The sequence below is a fragment of the Sminthopsis crassicaudata genome, chromosome 3 (assembly GCF_048593235.1).
Source record: "Sminthopsis crassicaudata isolate SCR6 chromosome 3, ASM4859323v1, whole genome shotgun sequence".
NCBI classification, from domain to species: Eukaryota; Metazoa; Chordata; class Mammalia; order Dasyuromorphia; family Dasyuridae; genus Sminthopsis; species Sminthopsis crassicaudata.
Window position 1 is genome coordinate 326636078 of NC_133619.1, and position 27152 is coordinate 326663229.

The 27152-nt window shown below is 36.7% G+C and overlaps 1 protein-coding gene across 1 annotated transcript in view; it reads left to right on the forward strand.

Annotated features, from left to right (window-relative positions):
- The window catches only part of UPK1B (uroplakin 1B), a 42730-nt gene extending 17896 nt beyond the window's left edge, over positions 1-24834 (forward strand). The window contains exons 3-8 of the mRNA XM_074301305.1: positions 2099-2289; positions 6362-6452; positions 7248-7370; positions 13298-13477; positions 22167-22250; positions 23815-24834. Of these exons, the coding sequence (XP_074157406.1) occupies positions 2099-2289; positions 6362-6452; positions 7248-7370; positions 13298-13477; positions 22167-22250; positions 23815-23865 (720 nt within the window). The 3' untranslated portion in view covers positions 23866-24834. The remainder of the gene's footprint in view (positions 1-2098; positions 2290-6361; positions 6453-7247; positions 7371-13297; positions 13478-22166; positions 22251-23814) is intronic.
- The last annotated feature ends 2318 nt before the right edge of the window (positions 24835-27152 follow it).

The window sequence follows — 27152 nt, forward strand, 5'->3', positions numbered from 1 at the left end:
ACCTGTGTTCACATCATACTATCACCTCAGCTGCTTGACCCTGGCAAATGAATTAATTTCTCTTGGCCCTCAATTTCCTCATTTGTAAAATGGAAGAATTGGTCTCTGCAAAAATTTATTATTGATCCTGCATTTTATAATTAATTGATCACTCCCATTGATTCTATTCTATAATCTTTTTCTTTATTCTATATAACAAACCTAAGGCTTTTTCTATGTCTCTGAGTAAAGATCATGAGTTCAGAAATTCAATCTTCCTCTCTCACAGTGAGATGCCAAAGAGCATTCTCTCACTTTTAGTAAAAGAAAAACTGAGCTAAATTTAGTTCAATACTCTCCTAAAACACTCTAATTCTTAGAAAACTGTAATTCTTGAATCACCTGCAAATTACTTTGTGCCAAGGAAGCTTGCTATCTTTCATAATTTCATCTCCTGAGAAATTCCTTTACATTTGTATGTTATCTCTGAGAACATGCAAGCTGACCTGGCCTCATATTAACCCTTCAACCTCCATTAAAGATGGGCTTAGTCCATCCCGAAGGACCAGTGAGTCTATTATGCTTGCTCCACTATCAATAGCCTTGGGTTGCAACTGGGTCTCATAAATCCTTAAAGTATTCTGCCAGGACAGAGAGGGAGTCTAGTACTAGTCCCGTGTGTATGGGTAAGTCCTATGTAACCAATCCTGATCACTCATCCCCATGTTGTTGCCAACCCTATAATCAAGTGGTATGATTTCTTCACCTATTCTGTCCTCTTCTTTGCTCTACATTTATAAAAGGAATTTGTATCTTCATTTCTTTATCTATGGCTAAATGCATTTTATAATTAATTGATCACTCCCATTGAGGCAATCAATTAGACCTGCAAGTAGTATCTACTAATAAGCCTTCATGTAGTTCAGAGAAAACACATCTCAGTCTATCTTTTGTTGAATTTTACTCCCAGCATCTCTACAATCCCTTCAGATTCTAAATCTATGATCCTATGTGTTTACTTCAAATTGAACCAGAAATTTGAGGACTTAGTGGAAAATTCACAAAAGAAGTCAATAACAACAAATGATAATAAACAATAAAAAAGGAATAGACCTTTTTTTTTTTAATAATGGATGCCAACTCGTACAAGAAAAGCTTTAAATAAAGTACTCAGGCATAGAAGTACTCTGGACAAGGGCAAAGATATAACTGGATAGATAATGGAAACTTCTGGCCTGTTTGTCCCTATGGCACAGGGGACAGTTCTGATAATAATGACATCTCTGAAGTAGACTGAATTGGCATCTTTATGAATATCCGCCTTGTCTGCTTGTCTGTCTTGGCAGGAGAAGTTGAGTAAAAGGATGGGAGGTGAAAGTTTTTAGAAAGGGATAGGGTGAACATATCAAATAAACTTAATTGGTAAAGCAGGAAAAAAAAAAGCTTTATGATACATGTGATAGAATATGATTGTTATTGTAAGATGTGTTGTAAAATATGGTTTAAGAGAAATCTGGAAGGACTTGCAAGGACTTGCATGAATTTACATAGAATGAAGACAGCAGAAAGAGGCAATAACTCAATAACAATACTAAAAAAGGAACAAATTTGAAAAACTTAAGAACTCTGGTCAACACAAAGACCAAACATGATTCCAGAGAACCAACGATAAAGGATGCTACCCACCTCCTGACAGAGAAGTTATGGGCCTTATTCCCATCACAGCCTCTGAGATCCAACAATACCATGAATTTGAACATTCAAATCCATCTCCCTATTCTGCCTTTTTCATTGACTGTCCCCCATTCCTAACTAACTCTGTTACCTTGTCTTAGTCTTCTGGCTTCCTTCAGGTCTCAGCTAAAGTCCCATCTTCTGCAAAAAATCTTTCCAAGTTCCCCTTAATGCTAGTTCCTTCCCTTTGAGACAATCTCTACTTTATTTTGTATATATCTTCTTTATTATGTTTGCTGTCTCCCTCATTCAACAGTGAGTTTCTTGAAAGGAAGAACTTGTGTTTGCCTTTTTTGTGTCCCCAGGACTTAGCACCATGCCTGGCATATATTAAGCCCTTAAAATATGCTTGTTGACTTGATTTTTTTGACTTTCAACTCCTCAGATGTGCGGCATTGCACTGACAGCAGAATGCATCTTCTTTGTATCAGACCAACACAGCCTTTACCATTTGCTGGAAGCTACTGATAATGATGATATCTATGGAGCAGCCTGGATTGGCATCTTTGTGGGCATCTGCCTCTTCTGCTTGTCTGTTCTTGGTATTCGTGGGCATCATGAAATGCAAGCAGAAAAATACTCCTGGCGGGTAAGATCCACACTGCCCAAATTATGTGTGCTGGTGGTGTGTGTGTGTGTGTGTGTGTTCACTGAGTACAATTAAATCCTTATAGAAAGAGCTGAGGGGACAAATGTAATCACAACAGTTTTGAAGTAAAATACATTTACATAGATGAGATGCTGCATTTGACATATGAAGTCCTTTCAGGACGCAAAGAGGATATATGTAAAGGGAAAAAATACTTTGCTAATATTCTTCAGAGCATGATCTTAGCTTCCTGACATAACGTATATATCCAAAGTGAGAGTTATTCTTTCTTTACCCAGCTAAAAAAGCAGGCTAAGGGCAGATGTCTTTATTCCAAGGAAATTTCAATTCTTTTACATATGGAAAAGTTTGTTTCTCTTCCTCCCAACAATATTTATCATTCCTCATTTAAAGGCTATACACATCCTGAATTTCCTACAATTAGAAATTCATTCTTATGTAATTTAGGATTATATTTCTAAAAACTTGGAAAAATATAAATGTCACTGGGGAAAGGTACCTAACACATTAGAACAGCTAGATGATAGAGTGCTAGATTAAATCAGGAAGACCTGAATTTAAATCCAGTCTCAGACACTTAAATTATATGACCCTGGACGAGAGACTTAACTGTTTCAGTCAGTTTCCTCATCTGTAAAATAAGCTGGAGAAGGAAATGGCAAACAAATCCAGTATATTTGCTAAAAAAAACCTCCAAATGGGGTCACAAAGAATCTGAAACAACTGAACAACAACACATTAAGACACTAATATTTGTAAAAATTACAGTATCAATTGCCTTTCCTTTTCCTAGGAGGTGCCATGAGCCCACTTGAGAGCTGGGAGAGGGAAGTACACAGGAGAAGAAGCATTAGTAAATGAAGAGAAGAGGGATAGATAGGGTTAGAAGAGAGGTACTAGAGAAAACAAACTTAATATATTGACATTAATTTTGCCTAGGGATAGATTGCCTAACTGAAAGGGGATACTTAAATTCTCATTATTTGCATAATACAAGAAAAATGTGGCTCTTCCCTCTATTTCTCACCTACATTCATTTCTCATGGATAGTCAAAGGTGGCCACAGGCAGAAGAACAATATATCAGCTTCAAATAACAGCAAGAGAATCTGTTCCTGCTTTGACCCAGCCATCTTTTCAGAACCCCCAACAGCTTAGTAACAATACAGTCATGAGGTGATTCAAGCCTATTTCAGTAGATGGAAGAAAGCCATCTGCATCCAGAGAGAGGACTAGGGGGATTGAATGTGAATCACAGGATCACCTTTTTTTGTTTTTGTTGTTGTTGTTTGCTTGCTTGTTTTTTTCTTATTTTTCCCTTTTTGATCTGATTTTTCTTGTGCAACATGATAAATGTGGAAATATTTTAGAAGAAATGCACACATTTAACCTATATTGATTACTTGATGCCTAGGGGAGAGGAGAGCGGAGAGAGGGACACAAGGTTTTTTAAGGATGAATGTTGGAAACTATCTTTGCATATATTTTGAAAAAGCTATTATTATAAAAGAAAAAAAAAAAAAAGAAACCATACAGAAAGAGTTCAGAAACATTGGTTCTTGAGTCAGAGAATTTGAGTCAAATCCCACCATTAACACCTAAGTCACCTTGGGCAAGTAACTTCGATTTCCACCTGTAAAATGGGAAAAGTGTTGGGGTGTAGCTTGGATGGTCTCTGAGGTATTTTCCAGTTCTAGATCTGTGTTCCAGTTCTCAGAGTTGTTCTACCAACACATGTAGAAATGGGTTCTCCTGATTATAGAAGACAGATGATGAATCCACCCTCTGACAGACAGATAATGGAATTAAGCTGTGCTTTTTTGTGTGTGAGTATATGTATATATATGTACATATATACATACAATCACACACATACATATGTATATATATGGCCAATACAGAAAGTTTTGCTTGACTATGCATATTATTTTTTAATTAAATTTTATTTTCAATTTGAAATTCTCTCCTTTCCCTACCCCCTTCCACCACTGAGAAAGTAAGAAAAACAAAATCCATTACCAATGTATATAGATACACAAAACAAATTTCCCTATTAGCCATGTCCAAAAAATAATATTATGACTATTTATTATAAGAACTTTATTTTCCTTTGTTCAATGAAGGTAAGATATAGGAGGGATAAAAATTAATTTTTGTTCATTTAAAATTTTTAATTTTAATTTTAAAAGAAAATTCCCTTTTCCCTCTTTCTACCCTCTAAAATTAATAAATATAGAAATCTGTCCAGTATAGGCTTATAGAAAAGCACCTGTAAAACTAATCAAAATAAGCAAGTAAACAAGAGGCTCTGATTCAGAAAAAAATAAATCTGACTTTTATGGCAATTTCACATCCTCCAGCAGGACTGAGAATAGTTATATGTGAAGATGTAGAGATGAATCACCCAGAAAAGAGCAAACATCATTTTACTTACCAAATCCTCTACACAAATTTTGTGAAAGGATGATTATAAGTGGAGAAAGCAAATTAGTTGGCATGTATGTGTCTCATGCCTAGTTTCCCTCCTTTCTAGGGATATGATGGAGCTAACTCTTAACTGGAGCTGATTGTTAAACTTTCAGTGTAAGCATTTTACACCTCAGAACTTAGCAAACACTATAATTTAGGGAATAGTTAGTTTATTGTTTTATTGTTAAGAAGGTAGTGAAGAAAATGTTACTCATTTGGAATAAGGTTAGAATTATGGCATACTTACATTTTTTTTCAGAGAGCCAGTTATTAAACATTCACCAGCAACTTTTCTCTCTGATGCACTTGAAATGACCTTTTTCTCAAGGACTATGCCTAAAATCCAAATAACTCTGGTTCTCATAGATTGACCAACAATAGGTCCCAGGTCAAGTCCCTCTAGGTCTTTGGACCTTCTTTGACTCAGAGTAAATGTAAATAGCAATTGTTTATGTTTTGGCCAGAAATCCAGAAAGTATCTCCCCTCCAGATTGAAAAGGGCCATTTTCTGTCTCATTTCTTACCTCATTTCTGGGTGTTGCTTCAGTCAAACTGAAACCAGTTAAAGACCTTAGCTTAAAAGGGCCAAGGTCTCCACACTGCATCGAGAGCCATGTCCACTCATGATCTGGTCTATACTTGGTTACTGCATCTGTAGCTGAAATAGAAGCTAAACTTGTTGCCAATTCTCTACAGTTCAGACTTTTCAGGAATTCAAAAAGAGGTTTTCCCCAAATTATTCTGGATTAGTACAGCTTTACTGTTCTATAAAATTTCCTCTTGGTACGTTCCACTGTTATACTTGGGGTTTAGGAGTCATGCCATACCTTTGGTTTCTCTTCAATTCTGCAAAGCCTCTGCCTCCTCCTGTGCAAACACAGCAGGGAGCCAGTCCATCAGGGAGCTTTTTGCCAGTCACTACAGTGGGTCAGTCCCTTGGATCTTTTTCTGGGCCATGGGAAAATGTAAGGAACCAGCTAGGAAGCTGAGTAGCAGTGCAGTGCAGCAGAAAGAATGCTGCATATGCATCAGAAAACATGAGCTCAATTTTTAGTTCATCCACTGGTTATCTGTGGGGTCTTGTACAGTCATTTAATCCCTATGGACCACAGATTCCTCATTTGTAAAATGAAGATGTTGTGCCCCATCTTCCCTAGCTCTAAATCTATGATCCCATGTTTTTAAAATAAGGGGTTCAGGTTAGATGGTCTCTAAATACCTAATGCAAAGAGAAGAACTAGGTCTACTAGAGATTAGCAAAAAGGCTCATATATAATGTATTCAATAAATATTTTAATGAGTATACACATTTTAAAAAAAGGAATCTGTTCTAAAAAGACTTGTCTTTGGGTAATGGGTTTTGTTTTTCTTACTTTCTCAGTGGTGGAAAGGAATAGGGAAAGGAGAGAATTTGGAATTTAAAATAAAATTTAATTAAAAATAATATGCATAGTCAAGCAAAACTTCTGTATTGGCTATATATATATATACATATATATATATATATACATATGTATGTATATACATATTTATGTGTGTCTAAAAAGACGATAATGCATAACTTTTGTACTTTGCTTCTTTTTCAGTATTTTATTTTGATGTTTATAGTATATGCCTTTGAAGTTGCATCTAGTATCACAGCAGCTGTGCAACGAGATTTTGTAAGTATGGGGGAGTTTGGGAGGATACTTTCTAATTATCATTCTAATACAATATGAGTTTGATCCATAATTAATTCTCTATTTCCCTTCCCTCTCAGAGCCATAATCAGAAAGAGTACAGACAATTCCCCAGGATGCCAACATTTAAAAGGCACACTTTCTCTCCAAAGCAATCCTTCAGCCCACAGTTCCTGGGTCTCATGGTCCTCTACTATCTTTGTGCCACATAACCCCTGCATCTATACCCCTTACTCTCTTTGGGCAGCCCCTGACTGCTGTCTCCAAGTATCCCATTACCACTGCACTCCTGTCCCCCATGACAGTGCCCCTAACCTGCCACTTCTCCTTGCTTCTGTCCCCTTGTTGAAAAGTGAGGGGTTAAAGATCATTTGCATTTGGGGAACTTTCTGAGGCATGGGCCCTGCCCGCTCATTCAAAATGCCTATATTTGTGATGGATAATCTGTTGCCAGCCCCATTGTCCCTGAGTTCATCACTCAACCCAATTATATTTGTCATAATAGTTATGACTCTATTCTCTCTTCTGCCTTCCTCCCTCTCCTTTCTCAGCCTAATCCAATTTTTAAATTACTTTCTCTTTTGGCCAAGTTGTGGTACTCCCATACTGGTCTTGTCATCCAAAAGCAGACCCACAGCCAGAGTCCACCTGAATTTACTGGATACAGTTTTGCTTTCCATAGATAAAGAACCTCTTAGCTCACACGTATTTTGATGTTTATAAAGTTCCAACATGGGAACTGTCAGTCTAATCCTTTTCTATCTTTTCTCTTGATAGTTCACTACCAATCTCTTCCTGAGGCAGATGTTGGAAAGGTACCAGAACAAAAGCCAGTCCAATAATGATGACATATGGAAAAATAGAGAAGTGACCAAAACCTGGGACCGCCTGATGCTCTTGGTGAGAATATGACAGCCTGTGGCTGAGGCCCTTCCATAGAGGGGCTTAGAGGAGGGCTTTCTCTGACAATGAGAAAGGACAGAGGGCAGAAAGTGCAGAATGAGAAATATAAAAATTGGACATGGCCAATGTGGAAATTTGTTTTGATTGACTATGCATTTTTGTTACAAAAGTTTGTTTTTTTTTTTTTAACTGGGGTAGTGAATTGAGAAAATAGCAGTGTCCCCTTCTAAAAAAAGAAAAAGAAAAGAGGGTGATTGAAATATTTTTAAATGGACAAAAGAGAACACAAGGATAGCCAGAAGAAAACACAGATAGCTTTGAAAGTTGCATGTCAATTTTCTTATGTACTTAAAAGGGAAAAAAATGTACTTAAGAGATTCATAGTTTTATGTGCAGTCTTCTTTTTTCTATATATTTATTTCATTTGGTTATAGTTCAGAATTTAATGCTGGAGATACAAATATGAATCAGCAAGACTGTGTCAGTCCATAACATATTTACATTCTAGTAGGGGATGGACCAGGATAAGTTGAGATGACTTGAAGAGACGTGGTCTTGAAATGACCTGGTTCTGAGCAACTTAACAGAGCCCAGTGTTCCAGGATCAGAGTACAACTTCTAGTGGGATGGTAGTGGCTATAGTAAAGAGAATATGGTTTTTAAATGACTGGGCAATATGTGGTAGCCTGGGTTTGAGGTCAAATAACGTTGAGGCTTATATATCAGAAACCCCATCTCAGGAACAGAGATCTATGGATTTTGGTGTCATTTATTGAGATAATAGTCATGTAAGATTTGTTTGGATAAGCATGGCCTAGAAAATGTCAAGATGTTACATGACAAAAATTTATATTCTTCTATCTACATTACAAAGAAATGTAGATAATTTTAAACTACTTGTACTTTAGAAAACTTGCAAAAATATACAAACAATGGATTTCTGAATTCCTTTAATATCTGGCATACTCATCTGGCACTTCCTAGGTCTACCATGTATTAAGATGATAGGTATTTGTGAAACTGAATTATTTTACTATCACATTATAATAGTGATCATCAGAAAGGTATTCCTTGGTTGATTTTTCATTTTCATTGACTAGGCCTGGAATCAATTGGGAAGAAAATGGGAAGCTTTAGTTGCAGAGATGGGTGATTATCAGGATTTCACTTTAGCTCTTTTGCCTATCACTGACTTCCCTTTTGTCTTCCAATACTACAAGAGTTACATACGTTTTAATTGTTCAGCTAAATCATGATATTCCTTAACACTTCCTAGCTGTGTGACCCTGGGCAAGTCACTTAACCCCAGCCTCACGGAAAAAAAAAATCATGATATTCCATGAGATTATATGAATAATCTTTATCTTCAGATTGTACCCCTCAAAAACTTTTGAAACTATTTGAATCATTGAAAATTGGAACCATTACAGTTATCTCTCTTAGGGGAAAAAAGCAAATACATTTTACAGACTATTTAATTTGTACACATATATCAGGAAAAACATGTTTTATAAACCTCAAATCTTTGTATTGAAGGAATTTTTACCCATCAGTATATTACGTATAAGACAGGGTCACTTTCTGGTTAAGTATGATATTGCAACCTATGTCTAATACATGTCATAAATACAGTGCCTAGATAAAGGGAAAATGGAGAAGGAAAGCTAAGGTATCCCAAATATTTATTCAGAGGATCCAAAGAACTAAAAAAATTTATATATCCAGTAAGTCATGAGCCTGGCCTTATTAAATAAGGCTCAAGACTTAATCTTTCCTCAAGATTTTCAACTCAACACAATTATATATAGATACATGCATATATACTTATATACAAATATACACTTATACATAAATACTATTACATACAAAACTATGTATGTATTTCCATGTTAATATATCACTAATTTTACTATGTAAGTCAACAGGAAAAGGATTTGTTTGATAAAAATTTGCTTTTGATGTATATGTGTTCCGGAAAATATTTGTTTCAAAAATTGAGTAGCATCTATAATTTCAACTTCTCATTAAATATTTTAATGGAACTGGTAAAAGGGAGAAATTTAGTATGTTTAATGTTTTGTTTCCATTTCCCTACAGATGTCTACTCTTTGGTTGAGCCACTGAACAGAAATTAATTTTCTGAAAAGCAGGAAGGGAATTTGAAAAAATCTACAAGTGGGATAATCAGAATCTTGCTACTAAAGTTGACTATAATTTTATATAAAAAAATTTTTTTATATATATAATATCATTCTGGGACCCACATGTTTTCTGTTTCAGCTATATTTGTGCTAGATATTAATCTTTAAGGAAAACATATTTCAAAGTTTAAATTACACCAAAAACAGTAAAGTCCAGAACAAAAATAACTAAAAATAGCTCAACTTATTTCTAATTTTAAATGTCTAAATTTAGTTGGATTGCCTCTTTCTACATCCAAGTACTTACTGGTACTTCAGTACCAGTCTAAGGCATTAAAAGACATTTTAAGACATTTAAATCAAGATGATTTTTTATTTTTGTTTCCTCATCATCTAGCTTGGTACTTGGAACATAGTAGGCACTTAATTGTTGACTAAATGATTCTTTTCCCTGACTCCAGAAGCTGGAATATCCTGAGAATCCTCTGGCTACTCCCTTATTCATCCTAAATTTATTACCATTAATAATAAAAATAATAGTTAATATTCATATGAAGTTTTTTTTTTCATATGAAGTTTTAAAGTTTGTAAAATACTTTCCTACATTACCTCGCCTGACCTTCTTAACAGGCTGAGAACATCTGTCCTGTTTTACAGACAAAGAAAATGTTTTTCTCTGTTGCAATATATTACTATTGAGCAATCTAACCATAATTTTTGGTCTAACCTCAATAAAGAAAATGAGATTCAGAGTGGTTAAGTGATTTTCCCCCTGTTATATAGCTTTGAAATGTTTGAGACAGGATTCGATCCCAGTTCTTCCTGATTTTGAGTCAGCTATCTATCCATTATGACTCATTGTTTCAAATTAATAATAATTATAACTGTAATAGACATTTGATAGCATTTTATATTATCTCACTTGAGCTTCACAATAAACTTATATATTGCAGGCATAATTATTCTCATTTTATAGCTAAGGAAACTGAGGCTCAGAGAGGCTTTAACTTGCCTATGTCATTCAGCTGGTAGCCCAGGCCCCCCAGGATTCTAATTTATCCATTTTATCCAGTAGATATAGGGCAAAAGGCACTATGGCTTTAAGTCCTTCTAGGCTTGGCTACAACCTATTTTTCCTCTCTAATGCAACTAAAATGGCCTTCTTGCTCTTCCTGTCATAAATATTCCAACTTTTGTTTCAACATCTTTGTGCATCCTCCTCTCTATCTCTTAGAAGCTTTAGTTTCCTTTAAATCTTAATTAAAGCATTGTTCTTACCTCCTATGCTGGGGAGAATACATCTCCTCAACTGAGAGTACCTCCTCTCTCCCAAAAAATTACCTTATATTTATTGTACATACATTTATATGTGTATATCTCATCTTTCCTTAACAGAATGTAAACCCCTCAAAGATGGATATTGTTTCATTTTGTCTAAGATTTCACAGCTGGGAAGTCACTAGAAAGGAACCAAAGTCCTCCCACTTCAAGTCTAGTATTCTTCCCACTACATCCCAAGCCTATTCATTTGCAAATTGCCATTTGACTGATTGGTAATATTAACCATAAACTATGCAAAACCAAAGAGATTTTTGATTTCCCCAGAATTCTAGGTATGTTGACATCAGACCAAATAATAGTTAGATGGCTCAATAGCAATATAATACAACAGAGGAAAAACTCCGTTCTGTAGTCATAAATTTTAATTAGTAATAATTGCTGAGTTTGTACCACTCTCTAACGTGTAAGAAACATGTTGTTACATATTTGAGCCTCACAACAACTCTATGAGGTGCTGATGTCAGGTGAGGAAACCGAGATAAAATGTGACTTGCCTATGGTCACACAGCTAGCAAATATCTGAGGCAAGATTTGAATTCAGGTTTTCCTGACTCCAGTGCAGAATTGTATTAGAACTTGAAGAATTTAAGAGCTCTGAGAATTTAATTTAATTAAGACAGAGAATTTAAGTGATTTGCTCATGGACATAGTCTTTAAGGCTACAGGTCCCATATTCTATCTGCTAAGCTACGCTGCCTTTCATGATATAAAAATATATATTGTTGAATATAAACTCTTGAATACATAAAAATCAAACTTAAGACAATTTAGTCCTATGATACAAAGTTATTGGGCTACAATGATCAGAAAGCTATTTTCAAGACCAGTTTCATGAGATACACATTTTTTGACATCATCAATTTGCATATTTGTTTTCCTTGACTGCTTGTCAATTATAGGGGAAGGTTTTAATGGAGAAGGGAGAATTATGGGAGAGAGAGGATGAATAATAGGCAGAGATAAAAAAGGAGAACCAGTGAAGTATTTTTAACAGACACCAGGGAAAGCAGACTAGTGGACAATTTAGGAAGTAATATGTGGATTATACTTAAAAAGAAACAACAAGGTTCATACAATGGAGATTTGTGTTTTTATGAAAAAGCCTCTTTTTCTTGTCTTGTGTTTTTGGAAATGCTCAATTTGATGGTTTTTGTCAAGTTCATAATTAAAATAATACTGTCTTTTTTAAAAAAGCACACATCTTTTTGGTGTCAGCCTCTCTTTATTGCTGGAAAAATAGTTCCTAGGGAACATTGTATTATATATATATATCATTTTCTTTTAATAAATAATAATAATGATACCTAGTATGCTTTAAAGTTTGCAAAGCACTTTAGAAATATCTCCTTACAAAAACCCTGGGATGTTGTTATTATTATTATCTCCATTTTATAGATGAAGAAATTGAGGCACAAAGTGATTTGCCCATGGTCACACAACTAGCATATCTGAACCATCCACCTGCCTCAAAATATTTTATTGATGTCTTTCTTAATGATCACTTATCATTAAGTCCTTCCCATCCTACCTCCTCTTCATAAAACTTTCTGCTGTAATCCGATTAATACAGCTAAGTAAAAACACAATGGCTGTATCTGACCATGTATACCTTATTTTGCATTTATAACCCAAAAGGAAAGAGACATCTTCACCATTACTCCTCAAGTCTACCTCTTATCTCTTTAGTCAGAATTGTGATGCCTTTCTGTCTTGTTTTCCTTTATATATATTGTGATCTTTTCTAATTCATTTGTATCCCTAGCAAGCACAGTCCATGATACATAGTAGTCATTTAATAAATACTGGTTGAGTCCTTTATTAATAGAAACGCTTATAGATAACAAAACTAAACTAAGTATTACAACATATATAGAGCACAATTTGAATGTGACAATTCAATGTAATTCGATGCAATTTATTATGCACCTACTATGGGGATACAAACCAAAAAGGTTTTGTACAAAAATTGTTCCTGCTCTCAAGGAACTTAAATTCTTCTTGGAAAGAAGGAAAGGAGGGAGGGAAGGGAGGAAGGAGGAAAGAAGATATGGGCTTTTTCTTCCAGAATGAAAAAAACCATCTTTTCAGCATCATTAAACCAAAAGTTAATTGTCTTTTTCCCTCTTTCTTACACAGAGACGTCCCCCCCCCCCAGGCTGGAGTTAAGTGATTGCCCAGGGTCACACAGCTAGGAAATGTTAAGTGTCTGAGACCAGATTTGAACTAGGGTCCTCCTGAATTCAGATTTGGTGCTCTATCCACTGCACCACCTAGCTGCCCCCACACAGAGACTCTTAATAAGCTTTAATGGTAGGATTATGAGTGAGTTTAAGCTGTAAAATAATATTTTATTTATGTTTCCCCTTTAATACCTGATTTATTCCAGTGAATATTTTAGCAGGAATCATGAAAAGAAATACTGACTTTATTTCCCATGGACAGGAAAAGTGTTGCGGGGTCAATGGTCCATCAGATTGGCAAAAGTACAAGTCGGCCTTCCGGGATGTGAATAATGATGCCGACTACCCCTGGCCTCATCAGTGCTGCGTCATGGACACTCTCTATAAGCCACTCAATCTCGACGCTTGTAAACTTGGTGTGTCCGGTTATTATCACAGCAAGGTAAGAAGTGCCTTTTCTCTAAAGACCTGGCAGAATGGCCCGTTAGCTAGAGAGGACAGAGTACAAAGGAACATAATCAGGATGATGAAGGGACTCCAGATCTTGCTTCATAATGATGATGAATATCTGTCATTATGAAGAGAAGGTTTAGGAGGGAAAGTTACTAGTTATCTTTAAGAATTTGAAAGGCAAAGTATCCGTGACAGTGATATAATAGTGATAGCTCACATCTAGCTCACAGAAAATGAATTATCACTTAGCTAGTTGGCCAACATACCGGTGCAAATATCATTTTTCCTAATTGGTTGACCATGTGCTTAAAAAACCAGCCAGGGGTTGCATCAGAATTAATTTGGTGCACCCTAAGCAGACCTCCTGTCCTTCCCAGTAGAAACTGAACTTTCCCGCAGTATCCCTGTTGGTCACCAGATGGTGCTCAGCTCTCATACTCTTAGATCATTTCCTTCTACCAGTTAACTTTTTTTTTTAAATATTATTATCATTAAAGCTTTTTATTTTCAAAACATGCATAGATAATTTTCAATATCGCCCTTGCCAAACCTCATGTTCCAAATTTTTTTCCCTTTCTTCCCTCCACCCCCTCCCCTAGACAGCAAGTAATCCAACATGTTAAACATGTGCAATAAGTATTTCCACAATTATCTTGCTGCACAAGAAAAATCAGATCAAAAAGAAAAAAAAAATGAGAAAGAAAACAAAATGCAAGCAAACACCACCAAAAAAAGTGAAAATGCTATGTTGTGGTCTAAATTCAGTCCCCATAGCCCTTCCTCTGGGTGCCAATGGCTCTCTCCATCACAAGACCACAGGAACTGGCCTGAATCATCAACTACCATTTTAAGCCAATACTATGTTATCATCGTCATTTTTCCTTTAGTTCTCAGAGAAGACCAATGGCAGCACGAGAACAACATCTTGACTCATATGTCACCTGAATTTCAGTGAGGCAAAGCAGCAGAAAGTCATAACCCTCATTCCTCTAGAATCATGAAGTTCAGCAGCAAGACAAAAGTCAAAATGATAGGAAATGGCCCAGGACATATATAATGGACAGCCTTGACTTTTAAATCAAGGTCTTTCTTAGTTTTTTCAATTTCTAAGGCAATCCTATGCAGTAACATATCATTGGGCACTGTGCTCAGCACCTGGGATATAAAGAAAGCAAGGAAGCAGCCCTTGTTCTAATGAAGGAGATGGCAAAGTTATGTACAAAAAGAATATATACAGGGAAAATAGGAGGTAATCCCAGAAGAGAAGCATTAAGTGGGATTAGGAAAGGTTTCTTGCAGAAGGTAGCTGAACTTCAGCTGAGACTTAAAGGAAGCCAGGAGGCAAAGGTAAATTCCAGACATGGAAGACATCCAACAATCAGTCAAAATTAGGACATGTATGTATTTAAAAAATTAAAACAAAAGAAAATATGATGAGTCTAAAAGAGAGCTATGAGTAAAATATTAGGAGAGTTCAAAGGAATGCACCAGAGGGTTTAGTCTGAGATAAATTTCTAGGTCCTTTGGTTGTAAGTACAAACTGAAAAAATATTAATGTCTGCCTGAATGTCATAGAAGCTATGGGGAATGGGGAGAGATGGGAATTGAAACTGTAATTCCATAGTTTCAGAGAATTCCAGATAAAGAAACTCCCTTTACAATGCAGGGCAGCAACTATTCAGCAATATATGGTCTTAAAAGAATTGCTTGGGGGCATTGAGAGGTTCAGTGAGTTATATAAGGCTTCATATATTAGAAGGATTTGAATCCATAACTTCTGAATTCTGAAGCCAGATCTAGTTTTGCTCCCTGAAACACAATAAGTTATTCTGAAGAGAATCTTATGTGTTTTTCAAAATGTCATAGTGATTGGGAAAGAGATAAGGAAGCTTATGGTCCATTTCCTATCCTCATATAAAATAAATTTGAGGTGCCCCAAAATATCAATGGATGAATACATTGATGGGCATGAGCCATGCATTACAAATAAGGAATTACATAGGAGTTGTGGTGTAAAAATTGCCATCTTAGAAATTTAATGACTGGAACCACAGATGGGCTGGTAATGTGTCAAAGGGGATAACCAATGGGCCTATCTTGAGCTCCATTTATATGCATGCAATATAAAATGGATGTTAAAAAAAAGTTTCCTACAAGTCAAGTTCCCTGCTTCCTGTGGCAGATCTGTGGAAATGCTCAGAGGACAGTCTCATTGGATGGGCAGATATGGATGTATTACAGTTTGCATCACTGGAGGGAGTGTCCCACATTGGTGAGACTACAGATCAATGCACATTTCTGGTCACTGTAATCTTTCAGAAGGTTTAAACAAAACAGAGGAAGCCCAGAGAAGCAAAAGTAAAGTGATAGTGATAAGAGAGGCTATTTTATGCTAACAAGCCAAAAAGTCTTTAGCCATGGTAGAGTAGGTCATTTTCTACTATGGGCCAAACACTATGCTAAGTGCTAGTCATGTCTGCTGATCTATAAAGCCAGGAAAAGCCTGGCTAAGGGGAACATAGACTTATTTCCCAAATCCCCAAGTGCACTGATGATGAGTCAGCACTCCTGCACCCTGAACGAAGTAAGTTTAGCATAAATAAAAGTACTACTTCAAACAACTAACTAATAACTTATGGAGAAGTATTAAAAGACAAGCAAAACTGGCAAGAAAGAGTAAGCGGCTAAGAGTTTTTTCAAGAATCTCATGTTTAAGATTGTTCTTGTTGCCCTCTGAAATCACACTTCTTAGGCCTGTACAATACTAGACCAAGAGCCTTTCAGTGATACAATATGTGAAATGGTCATCCCTAAGCTTTAGGAAGATCATTTTGATAGATGAGTGAAAGATGGCTGGAGTGAGAAGAGACTTATAGAAAAGCTATTCTAGTAAACTAGGCATGAGGTGATGAAGGCTTGCATCAGAAGGGTAGCAACGAAGAAAAAGAGGATGTATACAAGAAATGTTGCAAAAGTAGAATTGATGGGGGGAAGAAAAAATGAGGATCAAGAATGAGATCTACATAGCAAGTTGGGACACTGGGAGTTTGGTGATGCCCTTGAAGTTTGGAAAAGAGGAGGGTTTGAAGGGAAAGATAATGAGTTCAAATTTGGATATGCTAAGTTTAAGATCTCTATGGGTACCATTTCTAATTGACTTGTGATGGAGAGAGCTATCTGCATCCAGAGGGAGGACTATGGGGACTGAATGTGGATTACAGCACAGAATTTTCATCTTTGTTGTTGTTTGCTTGTTTTTTAATTTTTAATTTTTCCCTTTTGATCTGATTTTTGTGCAGCATGATAAATATGGAAATATATTTAGAAGAATTGCATATGTTTCACCTATATTGGATTACTTGCTTTCTAGAGGAGGGGGAAAGTGGGGAAGGAGGAAGAAAAATTTGGAACACCAAGTTTTGCAAGGGCAAATGTTGAAAACCATCTTTGCATGAATTTTTAAAAATAAAAAGCTATTACCATAAAAAAAAATCTGGGTGTGATAATTCAAAATGTCCAAAAAGGATCTGGAGATGCAATGTTGGAGAAAAATAAGATTGAACATAAAAATCTGAAAATTAATTGTGCTCTGATTAGTGGGAGCAGTCAGAATAAAGATCCAGCAAAGGAAAGTGAGAAGGAGCAATCAGACAGAAGAACCATTGTCATGAAACTTACAGCGAAGAGCTTGGAGTACAAGATGATTCAGTATCAGTCATGGCTGTAAGGGCAAAGAGATTAAGAAAAGGCCTTTTGATTTGGCCACTAAGAAATCATCTATCCCATAGAAGGTCATTCTGGCCAACTTTGTAACTCAGTAATTCACAATAGTAAGTCAATAATCATTTCTTAAGTATTTGCTATATACCAGCCACTGTGCCCAATGCTGGAGACACAAAGAAAGACCAGGACAAAATTCAGGCTACTCTCATTGTAATGGAGAGGGGGCGGTAAACAACCCAGAAGGTAAACAGAGTAAAGGAAATCTGAAAGGGGAGGGCATTAACAGCTGGAGAAGGTGGGCTTTGAGTTGAACCTTGAAGGAAATCAGAAAAATTCAAAGATAGAGGTGAGTTGACAGAGTATTCCAGGCATGGAGGAGAACCAGGGAAAGGTACAGAGATGGAAGATGGAGAATCATATGTGAGGAACTGCAACTTGGCCAGTGAAGTTGGATCATAGGGGACCAGGGGAGTAAAGTGGTAAAAGGGATGTACTGCTAAGTTGCCTGGAATAGTGAACTTATTGCTAGACTTGGAATCAGGGAATGAGGAAGAAAATAAGCATTTATAGCACCTACTATGTGCCAGCAGAATGCTAAGCACTTAATAAATATTATCTCATTTGATCCTCACAACAGCCTGTAAGACAGATGCTATTCCCATTTTGCAATTGAAGAAACTCAGGCAAACTGGGTAAATTACTTACTCAAGGTCACACAGTTAGTAAGTGTCTAAGGCCATATATGCACTCTTCCTGACTCATGATTAGTAATCTATCCACTGTACCATCTAGCTGCCTTAAATAAGAAAGAGGAATGTTTCATGTCATCCTTGAACAGGATGATTAGAAAGATCTATATTTAAATGTCCCCGGGCAAGTAACAACCTCTTTGTACCTCAGTTTCCTCATCTACAAAATAGGACAGTAATATATGCAAAAATGCCTTACAGAGTTATTGTAAGGCTCAAACATGAAGCTAGAAATATTATATAAATATTAATGGTGATTTTCCTATAGTGAATTATAACCACATTTTACAATGATTAAAAAAAACTCCACTGTAATATAAAATCATCTACTTATACCATTGTTCTTAAGGAACTAATTCCTTGCCAAAAAATCATTTTCTCCCTACTGTGTTCTTTTGTGGAATTGATTGAAGACATTGAGTGAGTTACGATAAACCTCACAAGATTCTCTTGGTTAAAGGTGATCAGATCACATTTAATATGAATAAATTTGTTCTGAACTAATAAATGTTCTTTGCCAAAATCTATGGCCCTGCTTAGATTCACTAATATGGTATAGGTGAGTTGATTTTCTGTTTTTACTTTTGAGGCAGGTAACAAATTCTTGTAGGAATATTCAACTAAAGTTATTGTACATGGAGTCCAGTAAATTATGGGGGTCTTTGTTTTCACATATATTGGCAAGGCAGGTCCCCACAGTATGGTTGGTTATATCTTACCCTTGCAGGTTTTGTACCAAATGGCAAGTTCTTATAGGGCTATGGCTTTGAGCCCCAATTCTAGCCTGTTTCTCCCACACTTACCTCATATCAATTGTCAGAGACTATGCTCCAATATTATTTGCCAGTTCTAGTTATCTCCTCAAGATCATTAATAATCAATTAACACAAATCAGCTTTTACAAAGAAATTGTAAACAGAAGTACAAACACAAGTCCTCTTTCTTCTATCATCAGCTCCTCAAAAAATAATCCAGGGCACACTGTCTCCTCTACCACCTTAGTCCATGAAGGTGAATAGGTTCAAATTTAAGTAGTTGCCACTCACCATTTGGCTCACCAACTTCCCTTATGGACAGGACATAGCTGCTGAATGAATCACTGCCTTGCTGCAGGACATGACATCCAGACTGTCAGGTTGATTTCCTGCTGGGCTGGATCCCACAAGTTGCTCCTTGGGGCTCTGTTCCTTATTGGCCTCAGCTGCTGGCAAAAATTGGTATGGATTTCCATCCCTAGTCCTCTGGTAGTACTTCCAACTTACATGGATGTGACCTAATCCATTCCATCTCCAAACTTTATTCACTTAAAAAAAAAAGAATGAAATGACAGAACCATGTGTTCAAGGCCACACAGAAGGCTAATCAGTCAGCTTTATTATGCTTATTATCACCTTATTATCAGCTTTATTAAGCTCCCACTGTGCTTCAGGCACTCTGGTAAGCTTTGTGGATACTAAAGGCCTCTCTCCTCACCTGGAAGTTTAAACATTTCCCTCTCTCTCCTACCTCCTTTCTACCCCATAATCAATTAACACAAAGAAAAAGAAAGCTTAGTTTAGCCTTATGTAGGCTTACTCAGTTTGGGCTAAAAAGTTTTGCTTCACTGCTCAGTACCTGAACAGGAAATAATCACAAAATACCTAGTAAGTTCTGAAATGGTGGTAGAGCCCATGAGCATGCTTGGTAAATGTTTAACAACTAGTTCTCTGAAGAAAAAAAAAAAATATTATACATAACACTTTTTAGTTGAATCTGCATTACTTAACATTTTATCTATCATTTTCTTAATTCTAGACAATGAAACTAAACAACAAATAAAGACCTGATTTGTGGCTTGGTAATTTCTGAGATATAAATACTCATACTGAAAATTGAACTATCATTTCTAAGCTAGACACATCACCACCCTCCCTTCCCCCCTTGACAAGCACCTCCATTGCACTATCATCACTCACAAAACCCTCCAGATGAATTTACAGCAAGGACAGCTGATTGTATATATTTCCAGAACTGAGCCATCATTGGCCAACTTCCTACTAAGGAAAGGAAAGGGGGAACCCTGTTTGTCGGCACATAGATAGTAAGATAATCCCATGAGGCGCAGTGTCCCCTGTAAATGAATTTACAGGCCCAAAAACCTAGATTGCTAAATAAAAGGTTTATTGTAGGAATTTGGAAGTAAAGTTCAGTTAGAAAGACACCAGGGCCAGAGGTGGCCGCTGGGCGGGCAGGAACCTTTACATGGCCAGAAGGATACCATGTGTTGGGGGGGAAGGGCTCCTGCAAAGAGAGAGCTCCGGTTTGGCCCTTTTATACCAAAAAGAAGATGGGCAGTACCCCCAAGTTCTTGGCGGGCTTTTCAGATAGCTCAGATCTGGTGGGGGCTGGGGAAAGCTGAGCTGAAGGTAGGGGCTGGGCCCGGATATTCAAACGGGTGCTTTTGACCAGGATTTGTGAATGAAGGTCAGCCATGGGGGTTGGGCAATTAGAAAGGAGTCTTAAAGGGACCTCAACCCCTATCACTACAGGTGCCAAAAGAACTACACTTTTGTTAAATAGATTGATTACCAAATAGAGAAAGATTAAATGTACTCATTACAAATTTTTCAGCAAAAATTATTGTGCCCCCATCTCAGCAAAGCAGTGCCAAATTGTGCTGTCTGAACTGATACAAAGTGAAATGGGCCAGCAGAACATTATAAACAATAATAGCAATCTTATATAGTGGCCAATACTATGTGATGAGCAACAATGAATAACTCAGCTATTTTCAGCAATACCATGACCAAAGACAATTACAAAGGATATATGATAAAAAATGCTATCTACTTCCAGAGGGAGAACTGATCGAGTCTGAATACAGACTGAAGCATACTATTTTTCATGTTATTTTTTTCATGGATTTTTTTTTGGTTTGTGTTTTCTTTCATTACATGACTAATATGGAAATATGTTTTGCATGATAAACCTATATCAAGTTGCTTGCCATCTCAGAGAGAGAATAGGGACAGAGGAAGAAAGGGAGGAAAAAAGAGAATTTAGAAATCAATTTTTTAATTATAGCTTTTTATTTCAAAATATGTACATGGATAATTTTTGACATTCACCCCTACAAAACCTTGTGTTCTAATTTCCCCCCTTTCCCCCACCAAGTCAGCAAGTGATCCAATATATGTTAAACATGTGCAATTCTTCTATACATATTTCCACAAATATCATGCTGCACCAGAAAAATCAGATCCAAAAGGAAAAAAAAAAATAACAAAGAAAACAAAATGCAAGCAAACAATAATAAAAAGAGTGAAAATGTTGTAGTCCACGTTTGGTTCCCATTGCCCTCTCTCTGGGTGCAGATAGCTTTTTTTATCATAAGATCATTGGAATAGGTCTGAATCACCTGATTGCTGATGAGAGCAACGTCCATCAGAAGTGGTCATCATATAATGTTGCTATATACAATGATCTCCTGGTTCTGCTCACTTCATTCAGCATCAATTCATGTAGGGCTTTCCAGGCCTTTCTGAAGTCATCCTCCTGGTTGTTTCTTACAGAACAATAATACTCCATAACATTCAGAAATTCCCAAACTGATGGACATCCAATCAGTTTCCAGTTTCTTGCCACTACAAGAAGAGCTACTGCAAATGTTTTTTGCAGATGTGGGTCCCTTTCCCTCCTTTATGATCTCTTTGGGATACAGGCCCCGTAGAGACACTGCTGGATCAAAGGGTATGCACAGTTTGATAGTCCTTTGGGCATAGTTCCAAATTATTCTCCAGAATTAAGAACTCAAAATTTAAAAAACTGAATGTTAATTATTTTAACATGTAACTAAGAAAAATATTTTTAAAAATAAAACAAACTTGAGTTGCCTCGTGGAATATGGTTAGTAGATCAAGAGCTGAAAAAGATCTCAGAGACCATCTTGTTGAACTTACTCCTTTTACAGAATGAGGAAAATGAAGATCATGAAGGTTGATTGACTTAGTTCAAGGTCATACAAATGTTAATTGTTCAAACTGGGATTTGAATCCCTGTGATTCCACTCTAGAACCAGAAAACTCTTTCCACTATACCATAATGCCTCAAGAGAAGAATTGTCTTATTATGTCAATGATTCTATAATTTGTCCCTTATCATCCTTTCCTTCCACATCCTGCTGGAGGGGTATGATTCAACATTAATTGCTTCTTGGTTCTTTCCCAGGGCTGTTATGAACTGATTTCTGGACCAATGAATCGACATGCCTGGGGCGTTGCATGGTTTGGATTTGCTATTCTTTGTTGGACTGTAAGTATTTCCTGGTATGAATTGTAATGACAAGAGGATAACGAAAGTATAAAAAGTGCGATTAAGTCTCTATATTCTTAATTTTTAGTCTTAAGAAATGAGTCCATGGAAATGAAGGCTGGTTGGTATCCCTCCTTTGACCTCTAACAGCTTCCCTTTTCCCAAAGGTCCCTTTTTCATGTATCCTTTTATAAGTGGTACTTACATACAGAATGTATAATTATGAGCATCAGGAACACATCGGGGTGAGAGAGCTGCCCTTGTAAATCAGAATTGGGTCCAAATCCCACTACAGCCACTTAGTAGTTGTGTGATTGTAGGCTAGTTTGCAGTATAGTAGCCCACAATCATTCCCACTTTTTTTTTGGACCTTCCTAATGCTTTGCCACAATCAAGTCTTGGGAGAGCCAAGTATATGAACAAAACACTATATTTTACAAAAGTGAATTATCAACATCCTAATACTTTTCACCACTATTGCAGAAAAGAAACATGACATAGGGAGGGGCTCAGAGTCAGGAAGATCTGGGTTCAAGGTCCCGCCACTGCTACTCACTGATTATGTGACCTTGAGCTAGTCAATTAACTTCTCAAGAACCCAATATAACTGTCTGGCTATAAGTTGCAGACCAACTTTTGATTTATATTTATAAAGACAGTTTCCTCACCTAAAGTTCCCTAGGTCAATGAAATCATAGATAGACCATCCCTATTTCCCCCCAAAATATATACATTTAAATAGTATATTATATGCATATATAATTTATATATATAATTATGCATACACATATACAATGAATATATTTATAATATATTATATAATACATAACATATATATTATATGTATATAATATATGTGCATATGTATGTATAGTATAATATTCCAAATGGTATATTATGTATAGTATGTATAATATATGGCATATATGCATAATATATTATTTAGTATATATATATATATATGTGTGTGTGTGTGTATATATACACACACACACTATTATGCTATGTACTATATGTTGTTGTTTTGTTTTTTTTTTCCTGAGGCTGGGGTTAAGTGACTTGCCCAGGGTCACACAGCTAGGAAGTGCTAAGTATCTGAGGCCAGATTTGAACTCGGGTCCTCCTGAATTCAAGGCTGGTGCTCTATCCACTGCACCACCTAGCAGCCCCCGCTATATACTATATGTTAATAAAGAATAAGAAAGGGAGGCTGTCCTTGGGGTAATAGATAAAACATCAATAGTAAGAGTCTCAAGTTAGGAACTGATCCACACTGAAGTTAGAATCCATTAATTTGGGACTATATTTGTAATCAAAGAAAGAGGGTTTTTCCAAGAAAAGGAACAGGAAAGGCCATGTAATGTATCAGACGATTCTTGAGTGAGGATATTTGGCTGTTAAATAGGAGTTTATAGATAAATAAGAGCTTTTAAGAAAAATCTCTTCCTTACCAACATCCTACAAGGGTACTTCTTAAATTTGAATGTCGCATAACCCTGAATGTTGCCTTCTCTTAAATATGAGAGATACTTCTAATGAAATGACTTCTTAATTTTTTTTCTAGTTCTGTGTTCTCCTGGGCACCATGTTCTATTGGAGTAGAATTGAATACTAAAAGAAAAGTATCGCCATTGTTCTCCATTTCTCCCAAGTCTTTCCAGAGTTGGTGCATGTTCTCCAGATACTATCCCTTTTATACTCCAGGTGATGGAAGCATTTTCTATTCATCAAACTGACAGGAAGCACACTATTCACTTCTCTCTTCCCTGGATCCCATGCCTCTCATGACTATGGTGTATCATCATTATCTAGTCTTACTGTAATGTTTCCATAGATTACACAGAATACAAGATTTAGAAGGGATAACAAGTGCTCCCTGTTCATCTGTACATTGTTTACTTTTGGATCTTGAGACACTGAAAAGGCTTTGAATTCCTGATACAGCAAGTCATTTTGTTTGTACAAACTCATTGTAGCTGGTTGGTGCTTTCCCAAGATTCACATCCACCAGACTGGAAAAGACAGGAAGCATCTTATCCCATATTTACTAAGAGGAGTGAAGGAGGCAAGGAAAAGTATCGATTACTGCCCGCAGTGTACCTTCTCTTGGTTCCTCTGTGTCTGATATCTGTGGAGATTCTCATTGTTCCTTTCATTGCTATTGATAGTCTTTCTGTTCTCAGAGGAAATTACTTATTTTGACTTGAGTTAATCACAAACATTAAAATTATGTGTACTCTGTTCACTGGCCCAGTTCTACTCTTGCTTTGAAGCTGTAAGGGTTAATTCCATGGGTTTCTATAAGCATGAAACAGGTTTATGCATCTAATAAATCTTAGCCTTATAGGTTGTTTAAGCAACTAAACTGAAACACCCTTGAGTAGTGAAGAATGGAGTTCATCTACCCTTAAATAGGGAAAAATAGAACTCTATATTTTGTGATGGGCTGCAGTTTGTGGAAATTTGGGACAAAAGATAGTTAGAATATCTCTTGTTTCATTTTCATCTATCTGAGGGAGGTTCCTAAGGGTTGCAATTGTTTTTAAACATTTCTATTAATAAAGCTGACTTTGAGAAATTCTCATTTTTCTTTCTAATCATTCATTTATGCAACACATGTTTTGTTCAGAGCCCTGTGAGCTCAAAGGATCATGGATTTAGAGGTAAAAGGGACCTTCAAGGACATCTATCCTGATCTCCCTCATTTGGAAGATGAGGAAGTAGAGGCCCAGGCTAGTTAAGTAAGTTGCCAAGGTCATAAGTTACTAAGTGAACATAAGTCTTCCGAATCCAAACCAGTCATTTTCTCACTACAACAGGTGCTGAAAGAGATACAAAACTTTGATGTTTTTGCTGTTACTTTCATGGAACTTGTATTCTATTGAAAGATGACAAAAGCATAGATAAATTTAATAGAAAATACTAAATGCATTAAAAAAATTCAACAAGCATTTAATAAATGCTTCTGTTGTGTATAAAAAAACTACGCTAGACACTAGGAATAGGCAGCTAGATGGCACAATGGATAGAGTGTTGGTCCTGGAGTCAAGATGACCTGAGTTCAGATTCAATCCTAAGCAATTCACAACCTTATTTGCTTCAATTCCTCATCTGTAAAATGGATTGGAGAAATGGTAAACCACCCAGTATCTTTACCAAAAACCCAATATGGAGTCACAGAGTCAAATATTGCTGAAACAACTCTACAACACTAGGAATACAAAAAAAAGGTAAAGTATTTTCTGCCTGCCCTCCAGGGGTATACGAAATGTACACAGTTAAGGATGATTCAGGGAAGGAGGGAGGAGGGAAGAAGAGGGAGACGTCAGAGAAAGGGAGAACAACATGGGGGGAGCTCAAGGAAGGCTTTGTAAAGAAGATGGCACTTGGGCTGGGAAAAGATGAGGAGAAAATATATTCTAACCTGGGCTCACATAAATGATAGGAGATGGCATTTTGAGTTTGGAGAATAGCCAATTATCCATTTTGTCTTGAAGAGGAATACTGTGAAATAAGGTAAAAAATGTGACTTGAAACCAGTTTATGGGAGTTTTGAGCGTCAGGAGGCGTTTGTATCAAGGTGGAAGGGAACCCCTGAAGATTGAGTGGAGAAAATGAACAATCAGACCTGTGCCTTTAGAATGAAGGATTAGAGAGAGGAGTAGAAGTGATCAGAGAAGTGATGTGAGTATGTAAAAAGATAATGGTGGTATGAGGCAGGCAAAGGAGACAGATAAAAGAGATGTCAGAGAAGAAGAATTAACCGGATTTGGGAACAGATTGGGACTAGAGGATGAAAGAGAGGAAAGAGGTAAAGATGACTCCAAAGTCCTGAACCTGGATAACCAGGAGGAGGGTAGTTAGTTCACCATGATGTTGAGAGGAGTGACTTGAACGGGGAAGGGAGATATATATTCACTTTTAAACATGTTGAGTTTCAGGTGCTGATGGAAGATTTTAGAATGGGGATATTCCATCAGGAATTAGAAATGTGAGACGGTAGCTCAAAAGAGATGAGGGCTGGATAAATAGATGTGGTAACCATCCACATAGAGATTATGACTGAAGGCAAACAAGGTTTATATTTTCTCCTAGATAGAAAACCAATGTTATTAAAATAACAAATAGATACCATAAATGTTATTAAACCCTAGGAGAAAATATAAACACCTCTGTTTGGCTTTTAAAGCCAAGCACTCCCATTTATCTTTTCAGCCTCATTATACTCCTCTTCCTACACTATATACACTGGTATTACTGTGAGCTGCTCCTTTCCATCTTCTGTCTCCTTGCTTTTGCTCTGCTTATCTCCCATATGCAGACTGCACCCCCTCTTCACCTCATGAGTCCCTCACGTCCTTTAAGATATAGCCAAAGCATTACCTGCTCTCTGAAGCTTTTCCTGATTCCCCCCAAATCCCAGGGTCCTTTTCCTGACTAGCTTGTATTTATTATTTACACATATACTCTTATGAATGTACATGTTGTCTCCCTGGAGTATCAGATGATTGGGGTATGTGATTGATCAAACCAGGATGTCAGAGTGATATTGCTAGCATTTCAGTGCCTGACCTCCGAGTCCAGTCCTTAAGAACAGAGTGCTGCTGGTATAATTCTTCATATGGAAAAGGTTAGGGAGCCTGTTTCCAGGAGTCATGATGAGATATTATTCAAGTGCCTTAAAAAGATTTGGGGAAATATGAAGTCATTCTGCAAAATGTGCTCTTCTCATGGAGAACAAGAAGTCCAAGAGTTGAGTGTGCTGGATTTGTAACTGTCCCAGCATCAGTAATCCAGGGAGTGAGGAGTAACCTTAAAGATCCAGCCCAGTAGTGGTGAAGATGACTCATCCCTTGATGATGCCATATTTGAATTTGGTGGGACCCATGCTGTTGAAGCTCT